This window comes from Melanostigma gelatinosum, assembly GCF_949748355.1.
Source record: "Melanostigma gelatinosum genome assembly, chromosome: 23".
NCBI classification, from domain to species: Eukaryota; Metazoa; Chordata; class Actinopteri; order Perciformes; family Zoarcidae; genus Melanostigma; species Melanostigma gelatinosum.
In genome coordinates, this window is record NC_136656.1 from 3,593,804 (window position 1) to 3,610,030 (window position 16,227).

General features: G+C 44.9%; 2 protein-coding genes across 2 annotated transcripts in view; one reads left to right on the plus strand and one right to left on the minus strand.

The window, feature by feature from the left end:
• The first annotated feature begins 599 nt into the window (after positions 1-599).
• Positions 600-13,171, plus strand: LOC306796766 (uncharacterized protein). Its single transcript, XM_079295835.1, has 14 exons — positions 600-669; positions 1,817-4,539; positions 5,496-5,557; positions 5,859-5,891; positions 6,134-6,313; positions 6,479-7,761; positions 8,021-8,193; positions 8,339-8,473; positions 8,812-8,901; positions 9,964-10,072; positions 10,330-10,502; positions 10,648-10,782; positions 11,097-11,189; positions 12,245-13,171. Exons 2-14 carry the CDS (start codon positions 2,068-2,070, stop codon positions 12,857-12,859), a joined length of 5,553 nt encoding a protein of 1,850 aa, XP_079151961.1. The 5' UTR covers positions 600-669; positions 1,817-2,067; the 3' UTR covers positions 12,860-13,171.
• A 1,429-nt stretch (positions 13,172-14,600) lies between these two features.
• The window catches only part of LOC306796767 (uncharacterized protein), a 30,818-nt gene continuing 29,191 nt past the window's right edge, over positions 14,601-16,227 (minus strand). Inside the window, exons 11-15 of the mRNA XM_079295836.1 lie at positions 16,208-16,218; positions 15,742-16,006; positions 15,337-15,453; positions 15,126-15,247; positions 14,601-15,031 (exon numbers count right to left, since the gene is read on the minus strand). Coding sequence (XP_079151962.1) covers positions 14,957-15,031; positions 15,126-15,247; positions 15,337-15,453; positions 15,742-16,006; positions 16,208-16,218 — 590 coding nt within the window. The 3' untranslated portion in view covers positions 14,601-14,956. The remainder of the gene's footprint in view (positions 15,032-15,125; positions 15,248-15,336; positions 15,454-15,741; positions 16,007-16,207; positions 16,219-16,227) is intronic.

The window sequence follows — 16,227 nt, forward strand, 5'->3', positions numbered from 1 at the left end:
ATTAATTCTCAACATGATCTATAACTCTTCAATTTGTTTCTATTTATGTTTAACATGAACTTTTGATCCAGCCAGTTGGAGCTAAATGTAAATAAAGTAAGAGCCATGCTACCAAAAACTCCAAACACAAGATTGGTTGAGTAGTTTATTTGAATGCCGACCAACAGTGTTGGAAAGTAACGAAGTTTATTCACTCGAGTACTGTGCTTAAGTATGATTTTGAGGTACTTGTACTCTAGTATTTCCATTTTTTTTACTTTATAGTAGCCAATATTGCTTTTTACTCCACTCGTTTGCAGAGACACACAATCAATACTTCATATTGCAATTTTAAAAAAAGCTCCACCTTTATGAAATGCAACATTATAGTGATGCTTACACATTAATGTATTCATCATTTTAATCCAGTGACATCATTATTACTGTCCGGTACTTTAGAGAGGCCTATAGTTTGATGATAAGTAGTTTCTACTCATGGACTTTTACTAAAAAAAGATTTTGAATGCAAGACCTTTTACATTACTTTACTTGTAACGTTCGCGCTTTTACTTTGAAGGCGTGACACTAAAACCGGAAGTGTACAGGTTCGTTCTGAAGTAGCTGCCTGCAGACATCTAGAAGATGAGTTTGAACACACCAGAGACGTGCAATATTCACAAATAACGGAAGGTATGCAACAACAAAAACGTTGTACAAGTAGAGAGCGAAGCACCGCGTGACTACTCGCTTTGACGTGATGTTTGGCTTCTGAAAACCGCGTTAAACGTTTGTTTGTAACAGGCCGTAGACGTCCGCTAGTGCACGCTAGCAGTAGCACGCGAGGCAAGTTTAGCCATTTTAGCTCTCGTTGGGCAATGATGGCGTGCTGAAAGACAGCGTTGATGTGCATAAATCGATCTCTTCCCAATTCCTAAAAATGCACCTTGAAGGCCGAGGAACGAGGATGCTTGGCGGAGGAGCTTATGAGCAAAGGAAACTCGGGTGTGTCCTTCGCAGTCGTGTTTTTGGCACACGTAAACAAATAAAAGCGGCGGGACACACAGCTGTAATGATCTCAAACCACTGGACTCTACAAATGTAACAGTTCCTTTTTGTGTTCATACATTTTACATATTTAAGATGATCAACTCAGACTTTCTGACAGAAAGTCTGAGTTGATCATGTAGCTCCTCATAAGGCTCTGTTAAACCACATTTCTGAGTGACATTCACCCGATTCTTTTTACTGAATGTAGGCTACATCAAATTGAACCCCTATAATTCTTTATGTTTACTCTCCTCGTGTCTTCTCCTCCACTTGTATCTCCCATGGGGTGGACTAAAACGCTCGGAGTTGAGAAAAGAAATCAAGCAAGGAACAAAATCAGGGAATGAGAAAGACCCATAGAAGTTATTCCCAAGGCATCAAATAAGACGTAAATCTAATGAAATTCACCAAATTCAGACGGCGACACAGGGTGGAAGCAAGCGGCAACTAACGGTTCTGCCAAGTGAAGCCAATGCGGAAGTGTCTTAAAACGTGCATTCTCTCTACTGACCAGCAGGGGGCGACTCCTCTGGTTGTATAGAAGTCTGTGAGAAAATTACTCTACTTCTCTCTTGATTTATTACCTCAGTAAACATTGTAAACATGAGTTTATGTCTCAATCTCTAGTTTCAAGTATTCTTCAATACAGCATGATGTTTATTTCATACAGCGCCAGAGTGGATGACTTCAAGACAAGACCATCCAGATGATGGATTTAACCCAGCCAAGAAGCTGAAGTCCAATCCCATTCAATAACACCATCCTTTTTGTTGTTTTTTTTACTTTTCAGCTTTGCATTGCTATCGGAGCGTTGTGCCCCTTCTCCCGCTCCACGGCCCCTAACAAGCCCCTTGCTTGGAGGGCTCCACAGGAGCTCGCTCCTGCTCGGCCAGCAGGCTGCCTCCTTGCGGCTGGCTCAACTGAAAGCCCAGCTAGCAGTGACGCAGATAAACAACGCTCTCGTTGTTGGCAGCCGAGCCGCGACCTACATACCCACAACGCCCCCCTCCCCAACTGTTGCGGCCATCAATCTCCTTCACCATGTCCCATCCCCTGTACAACCCCTCTGGGAACAATGCCTCTGTGAACCAAAGAGCCACCCAAGGGCAGTATGGACTCTCCGGTGGACCGGCAGAGAGGGACCCTCTGACGGCAGCTCCTCGCCTTGGACCTGGGTCCAGCTTCAGCTCTCCTGGAACTTCTTCTGTGACTTCTGCCAACTCTGGGGGAATAATTCCACCACTGCTGCCTCAGTTGATGAGCGACAAGCCTGAACCGAGTAGGGCCATTATAAACAAGAACATGGAGAGGTCTATAGACATGCATATTAGTAGAGCCAGAGAGGAGTTGAGGCTTCTTTGCAAACCAATGCAACAGCCCATAGACTCTCGCTTTATTGGCACGCAAAGGGAGCTTCTCTCCTCAGGCTCAGGGATGGTCTCCTACTCAACGTCCTCAACCTCTGCCTCTCTAGGACGTAGATACCCGGGAGTTGAAAGTGGCAGTAGCTCCTCGGACACGTCATCGAACTACGAAAGGCCCACTGCCGATGAACCCTCTACATTTTATTCATCGTCTGCTTCGTCTAACTATGCAAGCGGTGTTGATGGTAGGTTTAATGCTTCCAGTGACAGAGAACGTGATATGCCTTCCATTCCAGGGTTAGGTGATTTTGACAAACCCTTGCCGGACAATCCTGCGGCCCCTACAGAGCCCAATCGACAAAAGTACACCTCAGCTTCCAACATCCTTGTGCATTTTGGACTTGAAAAAGAGGACTTGGAACATCTCATCTCGTATCCCGAAAACCAGATCACCCCTGCTAACCTGCCGTTCATTTTGCGGCAAATCCGCCTTGAGAAGACCAAGAGAGCTACGACTGATGCTCAGTCAAAACCCCGTCCCGAACCCCAACCCACCAGAATGAGTCATTCTGGAGGGACAGGGATGCGCCAGGAGGAAATATCGCCGGCTGTTCGCCAGCCGAGTAATGTGATCGACTATGGACATACAGGCAAATATACTGGAGGGGCTGTTGAAGAGATTGGAAGGACCAGCGTCAGCAGAGATACCAGCGGTGGGAGTGGAAGTATGTTGCCGATGGACACTTACAATAGCAGCAGACACGGTCGAGAACCACTGCAAAAAACAGAGGTGAAAAGCAGTGCCTTGGGTTTTTCTCGTGACCAGGCGAGTTCTGTTTCCAGTTTCAGCTCTTTGCACAGTTCAACACCGAGCTTTGTTTCTCCTCCAAGCAATGATCAGACTAACCGACTGCAAACCCAAACAATCGCCCCTTTCTATCGGAAAGACGCGGACGTCAGAGTTGTCAAGTCTGAAGCCCCCAAACCCGTTCCGTTGAAAGAACCAGAGGCAGATCGCCAGTCAACAATGAAAACCCAACCACCATGCACTTTGTTACGTGGTGTGGATCCTAGTAGACCCGGCCTTGTGCTCGTTGACAGTAATGACACCAGAGTTATTAAGAACCAGAGTAAAACCCCAGGACAGGGGTCAACCATTGCTGAGCAGAGGAAAAAGCAGCAGATGCCGAATCAGCCGGTGCAGCAGACGCAGCAGATGCAGAAGCAGCCGGTGCAGCAGACGCAGCAGACACAGATGCAGAATCAGCCGGAGCAGCAGACACAGCAGATGCAGAAGCAGCCGGTGCAGCAGACGCAGCAGATGCAGAAGCAGCCGGTGCAGCAGACGCAGCAGATGCAGAAGCAGCCGGTGCAGCAGACGCAGCAGATCCAGAAGCAGCCGGAGCAGCAGACACAGATGCAGAAGCAACCGGTGCAGCAGACACAGCAGACACAGATGCAGAATCAGCCGGAGCAGCAGACACAGCAGATGCAGAAGCAGCCGGTGCAGCAGACGCAGCAGATGCAGAAGCAGCCGGTGCAGCAGACACAGCAGATGCAGAAGCAGCCGGAGCAGCAGACACAGCAGATGCAGAAGCAGCCGGTGCAGCAGACACAGCAGATGCAGAAGCAGCCGGTGCAGCAGACGCAGCAGATGCAGAAGCAGCCGGTGCAGCAGACACAGCAGACACAGATGCAGAATCAGCCGGAGCAGCAGACACAGCAGATGCAGAAGCAGCCGGTGCAGCAGACGCAGCAGCAGCAGATGCAGAATCAGCCGGAGCAGCAGACACAGCAGATGCAGAAGCAGCCGGAACCACAAGCCATGTGGCCTCCATTTATTCCTGCTGCAAAGTCAGTTTCCCCTGCATCTCACATGCCCAGCATCACTGATGCCATGCAGCATCCGGTGTTCATTCCTGTTGGTCCTCCCCCCATCGTCAGTCCTCCAGCTCTGCCTCAGCCAATCGCGGATCTGATGGGCTTCATTCTTGGGACGATGCCACCTTCCAACAGGCGGCCTCCGGTAAAGCCTGCAGTCTCCAAGGGTCTGCCAACAGCGGCCATGATGCATGATTATGCAGCGGCCTCACCGAGACTCTTTCCACATACCTGTTGTCTGTGTAACAGAGAATGTCCTCGCATGGAGGTGAGTGGAAGTCTGCACTCTGTTCTAACTCCCGTACGAAAATTTTGGGCTATTTATTTCAACATCTAAAATGTTCTTTTACGTTCTGAAATTCTATTTTAAATTGATAATCATTTTACTTTTTGGGACAACTGAAGGATTTAAAAAGTCTAAGGACGATACATTGAAGCCTATGTGAAAGGATTTATGTAAAATATTCTTTCAATTTGAATTTTATTTACGTTAACTAATTTGAATGTACTAAATATGTTTTTACCATGAAGCTCCAAGGATGCCAGCCATCGCTAACAGTTTTTTGTTAATCTGTAATTCAAGTTTACACTGTGTGATTTACATGTGATTTGACTGACTTAAAACTGTTGAGTACAAGAATCTGCACATCTGAAGAACTAGAGCATCAAATGATGATGGAAGAGGACCGTTTTCCTTCTTTCTCAGTTTTTAGGCTTTTTCCCCCGGATTGTATATTCAGTTAAAATGCGATGAAACAATTGTTAGTTGTTATAGAGATGCATTGAGGAATGAATTGTTGCTCTTGCACTCAAAGCTGACAAAAGTCTGCTGTGACTGTAAAGAAAAGAGCGGCCAACATTTCTGAAGGATTTAATCCATGTACTACACGTGTGTTTCTCACTACTTGATTCAAACACTATTTACTGCTGGAGAGTGTCGCAGCTCTTCACTTGTTCGTGTTCTTCAGATGACTGCTGTAAAGACTCCTTTAACATCAACACACACAACACAAACTGTACACAATAGCAGAGAAATTGAATTGGACACTTGGACTTGAGAGACTCAACAGACCAACAAAGAGGAGCCGTTTCTTTATGGCTGCTGTAATGTTGAATAAAAGATATGTTGTCAGACAATCACATAAGTGAGTGAATATTGACAGCTGATAGCAGTTTTGACAATAGTGAGGTCTATCTAATGCCGTTTGTTGTTCCGACTACTAGGATTGGATCTCCCACCAGAACACCAACTGTCACCTTGAGAGCTGCAGAGTCCTCCGAAGACGGTCAGTCTTTCTTCTTTTAACTTTTCCCTGTGAAGATCTCGTTACTTTTTGATAACCATTGCCTTTTGCCAAGCTAGTTCAACTTCTGTCAGGGTTCATATTTGGTTGTTTAAGGTACCTCCTCTGGTTGTTCTATAGTTGTATTCTGCAGAACCCGTACTATTCCGTGATACTCCGACATTAGCAGCATTACTTGAGTACGACTGCTTCATGGCTGCCTACCTCGCCGCAGAAACCTTTGGCTGTTGTAAACATCTGTCCTCTTTTTAATAGGTGTGTTTCATTTGTGTTTTTTAAACAGATACCCGGAGTGGGATGGTGAGATTGCACTCAGGTAAATTTGTTACGCTTGACAGAAGCAATGTTGGAAATCAGACTGGAAACTGGTCATTCGGGTGATTGGTCAGGCGTCATGACCCCCCCTCAAAAATGTTGCCCCATTCGACCAATTCAGGGCTGAAATCCATCAAACATGTTGCAACCACGATCAGTTAGTGAACCAGTACCCTGTTTGATTTTGGAAAACTTTGCTTTCCTATCGTTCCTCATGCTTTTCCCATCCCTTGCTCTCTTCAGTGCTCCAGGTAAAGATGCCTCGCCCTCAGCCTCTTCACAGACTTATCAGCATCGTCAGAAAGCCAAACATGGAAGCCGCTCCCGCTCGCCCAGTCCCCGTCGGCCCCACCGCTCAGAGGGCAAACAGAAGAGATGCAGTCGCCAATCACGATCGCCACAGAGGTCCAGATACACTCGCAGGTCTGTGATGGATAAATTCTAATGCGAGCAATAAGTGAAAAACACCAAATATGTTCCTGCAGAACCTTTTAGAATATCTGCATCAGCATTTTAACCTCTTTAGATTGAGTCCCCCCTTGAGAAATTTTTAAGATTGTCATTAGATGTGATCTGAACTTTTACCAGGTCCCGGTCTCGTTCTTCTTCCCCGCGGTACGACCGCCCTACTTCCTTCCGCTATCGATCGCGTTCAAGAAGTCCTGAGAGACAATCTTCACCACGGAGAAGTGACGACAGACTGTCGTCTCAGAGGAGGAGCCGTGAGAGACGATCATCTTCGAGGAGGAGTGACGAGAGACGGTCGCCGTCAAGGAAGAGCGACGAGAGACAATCGCCATCGAGAAGGAGCGACGAGAGACGATCGCCGTCGAGAAGGAGCAACGAGAGGCGGTCGCCATCGAGAAGGAGCAACGAGAGGCGGTCGCCAACGAGGAGCGACAAGAGACAATCGCCATCGAAAAAGAGCAAAGAGAGGCGGTCGCCAACGAGGAGTGACAAGAGGCAATCGCCATCGAAAAGGAGCAAAGAGAGGCGGTCGCCAACGAGGAGCGACAAGAGGCAATCGCCATCGAGAAGGAGCAACGAGAGGCGGTCGCCAACGAGGAGCGACAAGAGACAATCGCCATCGAAAAGGAGCAAAGAGAGGCGGTCGCCAACGAGGAGTGACAAGAGGCAATCGCCATCGAGAAGGAGCAACGAGAGGCGGTCGCCAACGAGGAGCGACAAGAGACAATCGCCATCGAAAAGGAGCAACGAGAGGCGGTCGCCAACGAGGAGCGACAAGAGGCAATCGCCATCGAGAAGGAGCAACGAGAGGCGGTCGCCAACGAGGAGCGACAAGAGGCAATCGCCATCGAGAAGGAGCAACGAGAGGCGGTCGCCAACGAGGAGCGACAAGAGACAATCGCCATCGAAAAGGAGCAACGAGAGGCGGTCGCCAACGAGGAGCGACAAGAGACAATCGCCATCGAAAAAGAGCAAAGAGAGGCGGTCGCCAACGAGGAGTGACAAGAGGCAATCGCCATCGAGAAGGAGCAACGAGAGGCGGTCGCCAACGAGGAGCGACAAGAGACAATCGCCATCGAGAAGGAGCGATGAGAGACGGTCTCCAACAAGGAGGAGCGACAAGAGACGGTCGCCATCGAGAAGGAGCGATGAGAGGTGGTCGCCGATAAGGAGGAGCGACAAGAGGTGGTCGCCATCGAGAAGGAGCGCCGAGAGGTGGTCGCCATCGAGAAGGAGCGCCGAGAGGTGGTCGCCATCGAGAAGGAGCGCCGAGAGGTGGTCGCCATCGAGAAGGAGCGCCGAGAGGTGGTCGCCATCGAGAAGGAGCGCCGAGAGGTGGTCGCCGATAAGGAGGAGCGACAAGAGGTGGTTGCCATCGAGAAGGAAACTACAGGAAACATCAGGTTTGAGAAGTGACAAACGTTTGAATGACTTAACACCGTGTTTAAAGACTTGTTTTGTGTCGTAACGTACCTGCGTCCGTTAACGCTTAATGTACAGGTGAATGCCACCAATACAACCTGTTGTTTTTGTGGTTTCTTCACGATTTTATGCTCTTTAACTTTAAATGTTTTCATCTTACAATAGAGACGCAGTCTGAGACTTCGCAACCACCAAAATGCTGCAATGTTGTCCGACACCCTTTTTTTTTTTTTCTTCTAGCTGTCCAGTCTCTGTCAAATGAATTTGACCTGGAGACTGTGATTGACACTCTGGCTCCCGCCTTAATGGCCGAGCTAGTCAAGATGAATTCCATATCGTTACCCTCCTCGTCTTCTGCCTCTTCCTCCACCAAAAAGCCTTCTGAAGGAACTCCCGGTCTGCAAAAGAGCGAGGCAAGTTCTTCCACAAACATCGCTTCTCTTTTCTGAGATGAATGTATTTTTGTACATGGTCCCTGATGTAAATACACTGAACTAAAAAAACTAACGGATGCATTATATTCAGTCTAAACATTTGTTTTTCTCTCTCTTTGCTCAGTCTGATAAATCTTTGCTACCAACCGAGGTGGAACTGGAGGGGGTTCATAGTCTTATCACTTACCTTGAATTGTTGACTGCTGTGAAGACATTTGGAAGAATCAAGTCAGTTGTAATGTGCCGGTCCACAGAGAAGGTATGTATAGAGAGAGGCTTGTATCTGCTGATGCTTTGCCTTTTCATCCTATTCAAAATGCTTATGTTCCCTGAGAGCACGATGGGTCATGCAAATCTGCACAGGAACAATTTCTTGACTTCAGCGATGTAAAAAAAGAGTCCATTTTAAAATTGAAAATGCCATTTAAAAATACCCGACACTGATGTGACCGCCACGTACGTTGTCCCGAGCGGACTAGCGGATTCCAAGTGGAAGCAGTTGGTGGTGGTGAGCAGTCAACGTTAGGTGTGAGTGTATATAGTCCTGATGGTTGTAGTAACACATGGATATGTATGTTTGTGTGTGTGCATTTGCAGGCAGTCGTGAGATTTCACAACGAGGAAGACGCAAAGAAATTGGAGCGCGTAAAGAGCTTAGACGTCGAAGAACTCACTGTTAAAGTAAAGGTATTCTTACACTTTTTGTCTTTCTTTCTGTGTCGAGGAAATCTACATAATAATATGTCAGCTGTAGTGTGGTCAGCAGGACAGTCAGCCTTCCTCTATATTACCATCATATTACCAAACTGGAGGGGGTTTATTATTATGTCTCTCAATGAATTGTTGGCTGCTATGAAGAACTTTGGAAAAACCAAGTCAGTTGTAATGTTCCGGTCCACACAGAAGGAATGAACAGAGCAGTGGTTCTTAACCTTATTGGAGCTACTGAACCCTGCGCGCTTCATCAGTGCATTCACCGAACCCTTCGAAATTGGAAGAATTAAATATGATTTCTTCAAAACATAGGTATATATTTTATTCGTCCACAAAATGAACCATGCATCAGTTGCACACAAAATCACTGTGTGCAAAGAACAAAACCAACAAAACACAAAAACATCACTCAATGAATGATTTGCGATCAGGTACGCAACTTCGTACGATGCTGTGAGGATCGGTTTGTCGACAAACAAAACATGAATTTCACACAAAAACGTAACTCAGTGAATATTTAAGAAGGGCCGTCTTCCTGTGACGTGAAGGTGAGTGTGTACTCTTCCAATAAAACTTGTGACTGGTGATAGACATTAAAACGATACAAATGAAGATCAAAAGGGCTGTTTGCAGTGGGGAAGATCCACCCACAGTATGGTATGGTGTCATTAACTAAGTTCAAATAAACAGTAGTGCAAAGACTTAGAATAAGAGGTGTAAAGTGTTCTAAAACATTCATACTATTTGTATTTAAGTGGTGTTTTTATTTGCTTTGATGACCAGTTGAAGAACGGGATTATAACGTACAGTTACAAAGTAAAAGTATAAGATGCAATTTCCATCCATCTCTTATCACGGTTAGAAGACTGGGATTTTGGCAGTCTTTCAGACAACGGTTGTGGTTGTTTCACGACGTCGCTAAATATTTAAAACTACATATAAGAAGTTCACAGCAACTCTGACAAATCACTTCATTATTTGTTTTTACTTAACATTAAAATATGGACCTAAAACTCTTGGCATATGTGTTTCCAGGACCCGGAGCCACCTCATACCCGATCGAGAAGGAGAGCCGGGAGGTGGTCCCGCAAACGAAAGTCGAGCAATACAGACAACTTGGTTGAGAAACTACAGGAAACATCAGGTTTGAGAAGTGACAAACGTTTGAATGACTTAACACCGTGTTTAAAGACTTTTGTGTCGTAACGTACCTGCGTCCGTTAACGCTTAATGTACAGGTGAATGCCAGCAATACAACCTGTTGTTTTTGTGGTTTCTTCACGATTTTATGCTCTTTAACTTTAAATGTTTTCATCTTACAATAGAGACGCAGTCTGAGACTTCGCAACCACCAAAATGCTGCAATGTTGTCAGACACCCTTTTTTTTTTTTTTCTTCTAGCTGTCCAGTCTCTGTCAAATGAATTTGACCTGGAGACTGTGATTGACACTCTGGCTCCCGCCTTAATGGCCGAGCTAGCCAAGATGAATTCCATATCGTTACCCTCCTCGTCTTCTGCCTCTTCCTCCACCAAAAAGCCCTCTGAAGGAACTCCCGGTCTGCAAAAGAGCGAGGCAAGTTCTTCCACAAACATCGCTTCTCTTTTCTGAGATGAATGTATTTTTGTACATGTTCCCTGATGTAAATACACTGAACTAAAAAAACTAACGGATGCATTATATTCAGTCTAAACATTTGTTTTTCTCTCTCTTTGCTCAGTCTGATAAATCTTTGCTACCAACCGAGGTGGAACTGGAGGGGGTTCATAGTCTTATCACTTACCTTGAATTGTTGACTGCTGTGAAGAAATTTGGAAGAATCGAGTCAGTTGTAATGTGCCGGTCCACAGAGAAGGTATGTATAGAGAGAGGCTTGTATCTGCTGATGCTTTACCTTTTCATCCTATTCAAAATGCTTATGTTCCCTGAGAGCACGATGGGTCATGCAAATCTGCACAGGAACAATTTCTTGACATCAGCGATGTAAAAGAGTCCATTTAAAAATACCGACACTGATGTGACCGCCACGTACGTTGTCCCGAGCGGACTAGCGGATTCCAAGTGGAAGCAGTTGGTGGTGGTGAGCTGTCAACGTTAGGTGTGAGTGTATATAGTCCTGATGGTTGTAGTAACACATGGATATGTATGTTTGTGTGTGTGCATTTGCAGGCAGTCGTGAGATTTCACAACGAGGAAGACGCAAAGAAATTGGAGCGCATAAAGAGCTTAGATGTCAAAGAACTCACTGTTGTTCGAGTAAAGGTATTCTTACACTTTTTGTCTTTCTGTGTCGAGGAAATCTACATAATAATATGTCAGCTGTAGTGTGGTCAGCAGGACAGTCAGCCTTCCTCTATATTACCATCATATTACCAAACTGGAGGGGGTTTATTATTATGTCTCTCAATGAATTGTTGGCTGCTATGAAGAACTTTGGAAAAACCAAGTCAGTTGTAATGTTCCGGTCCACACAGAAGGAATGAACAGAGCAGTGGTTCTTAACCTTATTGGAGCTACTGAACCCTGCGCGCTTCATCAGTGCATTCACCGAACCCTTCGAAATTGGAAGAATTAAATATTTCTTCAAAACATAGGTATATATTTTATTCGTGCACAAAATGAACCATGCATCAGTTGCACACAAAATCACTGTGTGCAAAGAACAAAACCAACAAAACACAAAAACATCACTCAATGAATGATTTGCGATCAGGTACGCAACTTCGTACGATGCTGTGAGGATCGGTTTGTCGACAAACAAAACATGAATTTCACACAAAAACATAACTCAGTGAATATTTAAGAAGGGCCGTCTTCCTGTGACGTGAAGGTGAGTGTGTACTCTTCCAATAAAACTTGTGACTGGTGATAGACATTAAAACGATACAAATGAAGATCAAAAGGGCTGTTTGCAGTGGGGAAGATCCACCCACAGTATGGTATGGTGTCATTAACTAAGTTCAAATAAACAGTAGTGCAAAGACTTAGAATAAGAGGTGTAAAATGTTCTAAAACATTCATACTATTTGTATTTAAGTGGTGTTTTTATTTGCTTTGATGACCAGTTGAAGAACGGGATTATAACGTACAGTTACAAAGTAAAAGTATAAGATGCAATTTCCGTCCATCTCTTATCACGGTTAGAAGACTGGGATTTTGGCAGTCTTTCAGACAACGGTTGTGGTTGTTTCACGACGTCGCTAAATATTTAAAACTACATATAAGAAGTTCACAGCAACTCTGACAAATCACTTCATTATTTGTTTTTACTTAACATTAAAATATGGACCTAAAACTCTTGGCATATGTGTTTCCAGGACCCGGAGCCACCTCATACCCACGTGGACAAATCTCTCCTACCAGACATAGTAAAAGAGGCCGCTGCAGCGGAAAACCCACCTCAAACACCAAAGAGATACGTCCCCACTCCAAGAGCGGAACATCAACAATTAATTTTTTTCAACCCACCTCAAACACCAAAGAGATACGTCCCCAATCCAAGAGCGGAACGTATACAACAATTTATTTCCAACCAAAATGGCACTCTCTCAGACATGCAGCTCGGAGATGCATCCTGGTGGGCCAGCATTCAGTTCATAGTCAGAGGGAGAGAACAAAGGCCCTACGTCCAACAAGGTTGGGACAACGCCACAAAAGATCACATGATGAGTACCTCCATACCCATAAATAATGAGGAATACGTGGATGGCATCCCCTGCATTCGGAGACCTATGCTCTCATTCCATCCAGATATGCAACCAGTAATGGTGACCAGACTCCTACAGGGGGGAGAGCGACTCTGGGCCCATGTAAGAGAATGTGACTCCAACCTGAGGCCTGTGAACTGCACACAGGACATATACATCATGGACTCTGGAGAATTGCATAAAGGAGACAACATGCACTTGATGTGTACAAGAGGAGGATGGTGACAGAAACTCATATCATATTGTGCTTGCTTGCAATATACATGCATTAAAACTTAGCAATATCATACACACAGCAGGACAGGACGCTAACAGAACACATAAATAACGAGTGAGATCCTCTCACAGTCAGTTCGACTTAGGACTTATCCTGATACAGGACCGAAAACACTCGTAAGATTACCGTAACCGGACCAACTAGCATCATCACAAATACCTATGGGAACACATATTTACACCTACTTGATTTGTTGTATAAACCTGTAAAGGAAATAAAACTACTCTGATATACCCTCTCAAGGGATATAGCGGAATCAACATCCGTCTCTGAGTATCTTTGTACTTTGAGGTAACCTTGTCAGAACCAGAGTCCACTGCAAGGACCGGAGACCAAGACTGAGGCTTCACACACGACACAGCAGGAAGCTGTATGGAGGAAGAGCTGCCGGGTGGAGGGGCGGAGACAGAAACAATGGAAAAAGGTATGCTGGAGACCTTTTTGAATGGATGGATGGCGAAGAATGTTGAAGTGTGGCTTGTGATGTTGGTAGAAAATGCTAAAAATGATAATGCTGGCAGAATTCTGTTTGTTTTTGTAAACAAATCCATGAAAACCCCCCAAACCAGATTGGTCCTTATGTCGCTGTCCTGCGATAACTTTATACTCGAGTCAACTTTCATGAGCGAAGTAAAACAACCGCAGCTTTGCAGTGATGCATTTTTTGGGATATCCGAACGTTTTTTGAAAACATTTTCTTCAGCTTAAGCAATGAATTTGTAAAATATAATGTTTACATAGGGTTATCTTTAGCTCATCCATCTAACCTCGCCAATTATTTTTAGTTGGAAGATATCTCCAAAATTGTTCAAGAGTTCGTTTTAAATCGGTAGAAAGTTCGGCTTTGGGTCGTGGTTGCTTTTTGGTATGAATCTGCAGATTCTTTGTGGAGAAACAATCTAAATTGAATAAACTCACAATTCATAATTCTCTAATGTATCATCAATAAGCTATAATAAACTCTTGAAAGACAACTTGGTTCTCGATCTTAATTTCAGATTTCCACCACACATTCACTTATAAGGCGTTATAATCTGTTCGGAGAAGCCTGAAGAGTTGCATTTAAAAGGGACTTATCTTGATGAATCCCCGAAGTTAAGGAGGCCCAAGCTGGTCCACGCTGCAGCTGAACACGATTCCTTTTCAACCACCTGCTCCCGGGATCAGCACACCTCCAGTCAGGCCTCGTCCTCCAAGAAAGCTCCGTGGACCCAGCCGGTCGACATCCCGTCACTGCTACAGGCCTCCACGTGAACTTACAGGATTTTATGAGCGTGAAGTACATATTTTCAAAAAGGTGGGAAGCAGGAGCAGGTGACGTTAATCAGAGGAAGACGAGTGGAAGGAGATTCTCTTCGGTTCTTTACTGATGAAAGCGAAGACATCCGATCGTACAGAGACGACAATTTGCCACTTATCTGACCGTTAGACATTATGTGCAAGATTAAATTCTATACAAATCTAAAAACAAGTTACAAACTAGTTACAGTTCACCCTTCAAAACGTGCTACATGTTGCATTAGAAATGTGTAATAAGATTTGACCTGTATTACCGAAATGAGACGATTTATTTCACGACGGTGTACAAAAGAAATCAGTCCGGTTGAGCTATGAATCCCCACTTCCCATCCAAATTTTAAACATATTTCCAGAAAATAAGCCAAACAAAATGCAAACTAATTCAGTATATACTAAAAAATACTGTAGTACCGGTAATCCTTTATTTATGAGTAAATGAGCCATGTTTCCACATCACAACTGATGAACTGTAACTGTCGGCAGAGCAAGGCACCAGAACTGTTGGAGAGAGTTTGAAATGGTATACATGCTAAAATATCAATTAATTATCATGGTGGAAGTAATATTTACACATTTATAGGACAACAAATGCTAGATAGCAATTAGTTATGACCAACATGGTGTATTATACACATGATTTGTCAACTAAAACCCTCTGTAAGGGTTTGTAAAGCTGCAGACGTGGTACTAGTCCAGCTTTTCACACTAACAAGAAAACAAATAACAGTTAAATGTTGGAGTTGGGATCAATCAGAAACAGAGCCGTGGGAACTTTGTGTGGAGCTTCTTGATGGTTTCTGTTGAAGCTTCTGGAAATGTTTCTGAAAAAAGAAAAGGGGGAACACAAACAATGAAACACAAGTCATGAAAAGCGTGTTTTATTGTGTGTGTGTGTGTGTGTGTGTGTGTGTGTACCTGTAGGTTGTCATAGTGTCTCTGGCTGCTGCAGTGGAGGTCCTTGGCGGTGCTCTCGTTCAGGTAGAAAATAGAGCACAGGTTACAGAAGTACCCGGACTTTGGGACCACAAACTCCTGACCTGAAGAGGGGAGAAAATAAGAAGTGAAACAGGAGGACGAAAACATCTGCATCATGTGGGAGTGTGTTAATAATATGCACGCGTCTCACCGAGGGGGTTGTTGGGTTTGAATGCCGGCAGTTTGACGTCAGAGGAGACAGAAGGAGACTGAGAACGAGAGCGCTTTGCTTCAGGTCCGAGAAGCTCCCTCCTCCGCTTACTGGCAACTGAAGAAGAGAAGGAACTTTAAATCATTTAAAAGACTTCTGTGGATGATCTGGAGCACCGCGCCATGGTTTTCTGGAAAGAGACATTGTTGAATACAACAAATAATAATTTTTTTGATAACTCAAAACTAAGCATTTTACACCAAAAACAATGTGAACTGTCGCTGTAAGTCCAATAATCACACATTAATATTTGTAAAAATATGTTTTCTCTATGCACACTGCAATGTTGTGGAGAGCCCAAAAGATTTATCGGTGCAAGTCAATCATTCTTTTCGATCTTTGTACCTTTAATGTCCACCCTGCTCCCTCCTTCCTGCTCCTCCTTCTCTCCTTCCTCCACACATGTCTGGTTCTCTGGACGCTCCAGCTGCAGCTCCTGCCCAGCAGAGGCAGCATCGCTGGTCGGCTCGGCCGGCTGCTTCCACCTCCGTCTTCTGGATCTCCGGCTGGCCACCGCTTGATGGACCTTTGTCCAGTGACGAGCAGGCATCGAGTGCAGTTGGAGGCAGTACATCAGCGCCAGCTGGCTCCGTTTCTTCTTCTCTCTCGTCTTTTGCGGTCACTTTTTTCCCTCTGGTAGATTTCCTCACTGTGGTAAAAGACAATGCATCGGTTAGGCAAACAAGGGAAAGGGTAACTAATAATAGGGGCCCACACAGGACCAAACAGCCCTTTTGGCCCCCAGGAAATTCTCTTTTTGAGTCCCCTGACATGCATAAAAGATGTAAATATAAGTGTGTGTGTGTGTTACCGGGGGTTTGTCTGGTTTTC

Excerpts from the sequence above, each read along its gene's own strand:
- LOC306796766 (XM_079295835.1), top strand. The coding sequence starts at position 2,068 with ATGTCCCATCCCCTGTACAACCCCTCTGGGAACAATGCCTCTGTGAAC. Across the intron at positions 10,503-10,647 it reads CCGGTCTGCAAAAGAGCGAG|TCTGATAAATCTTTGCTACC; the intron begins GCAAGTTCTTCC and ends CTCTTTGCTCAG. Across the intron at positions 11,190-12,244 it reads TCACTGTTGTTCGAGTAAAG|GACCCGGAGCCACCTCATAC; the intron begins GTATTCTTACAC and ends ATGTGTTTCCAG.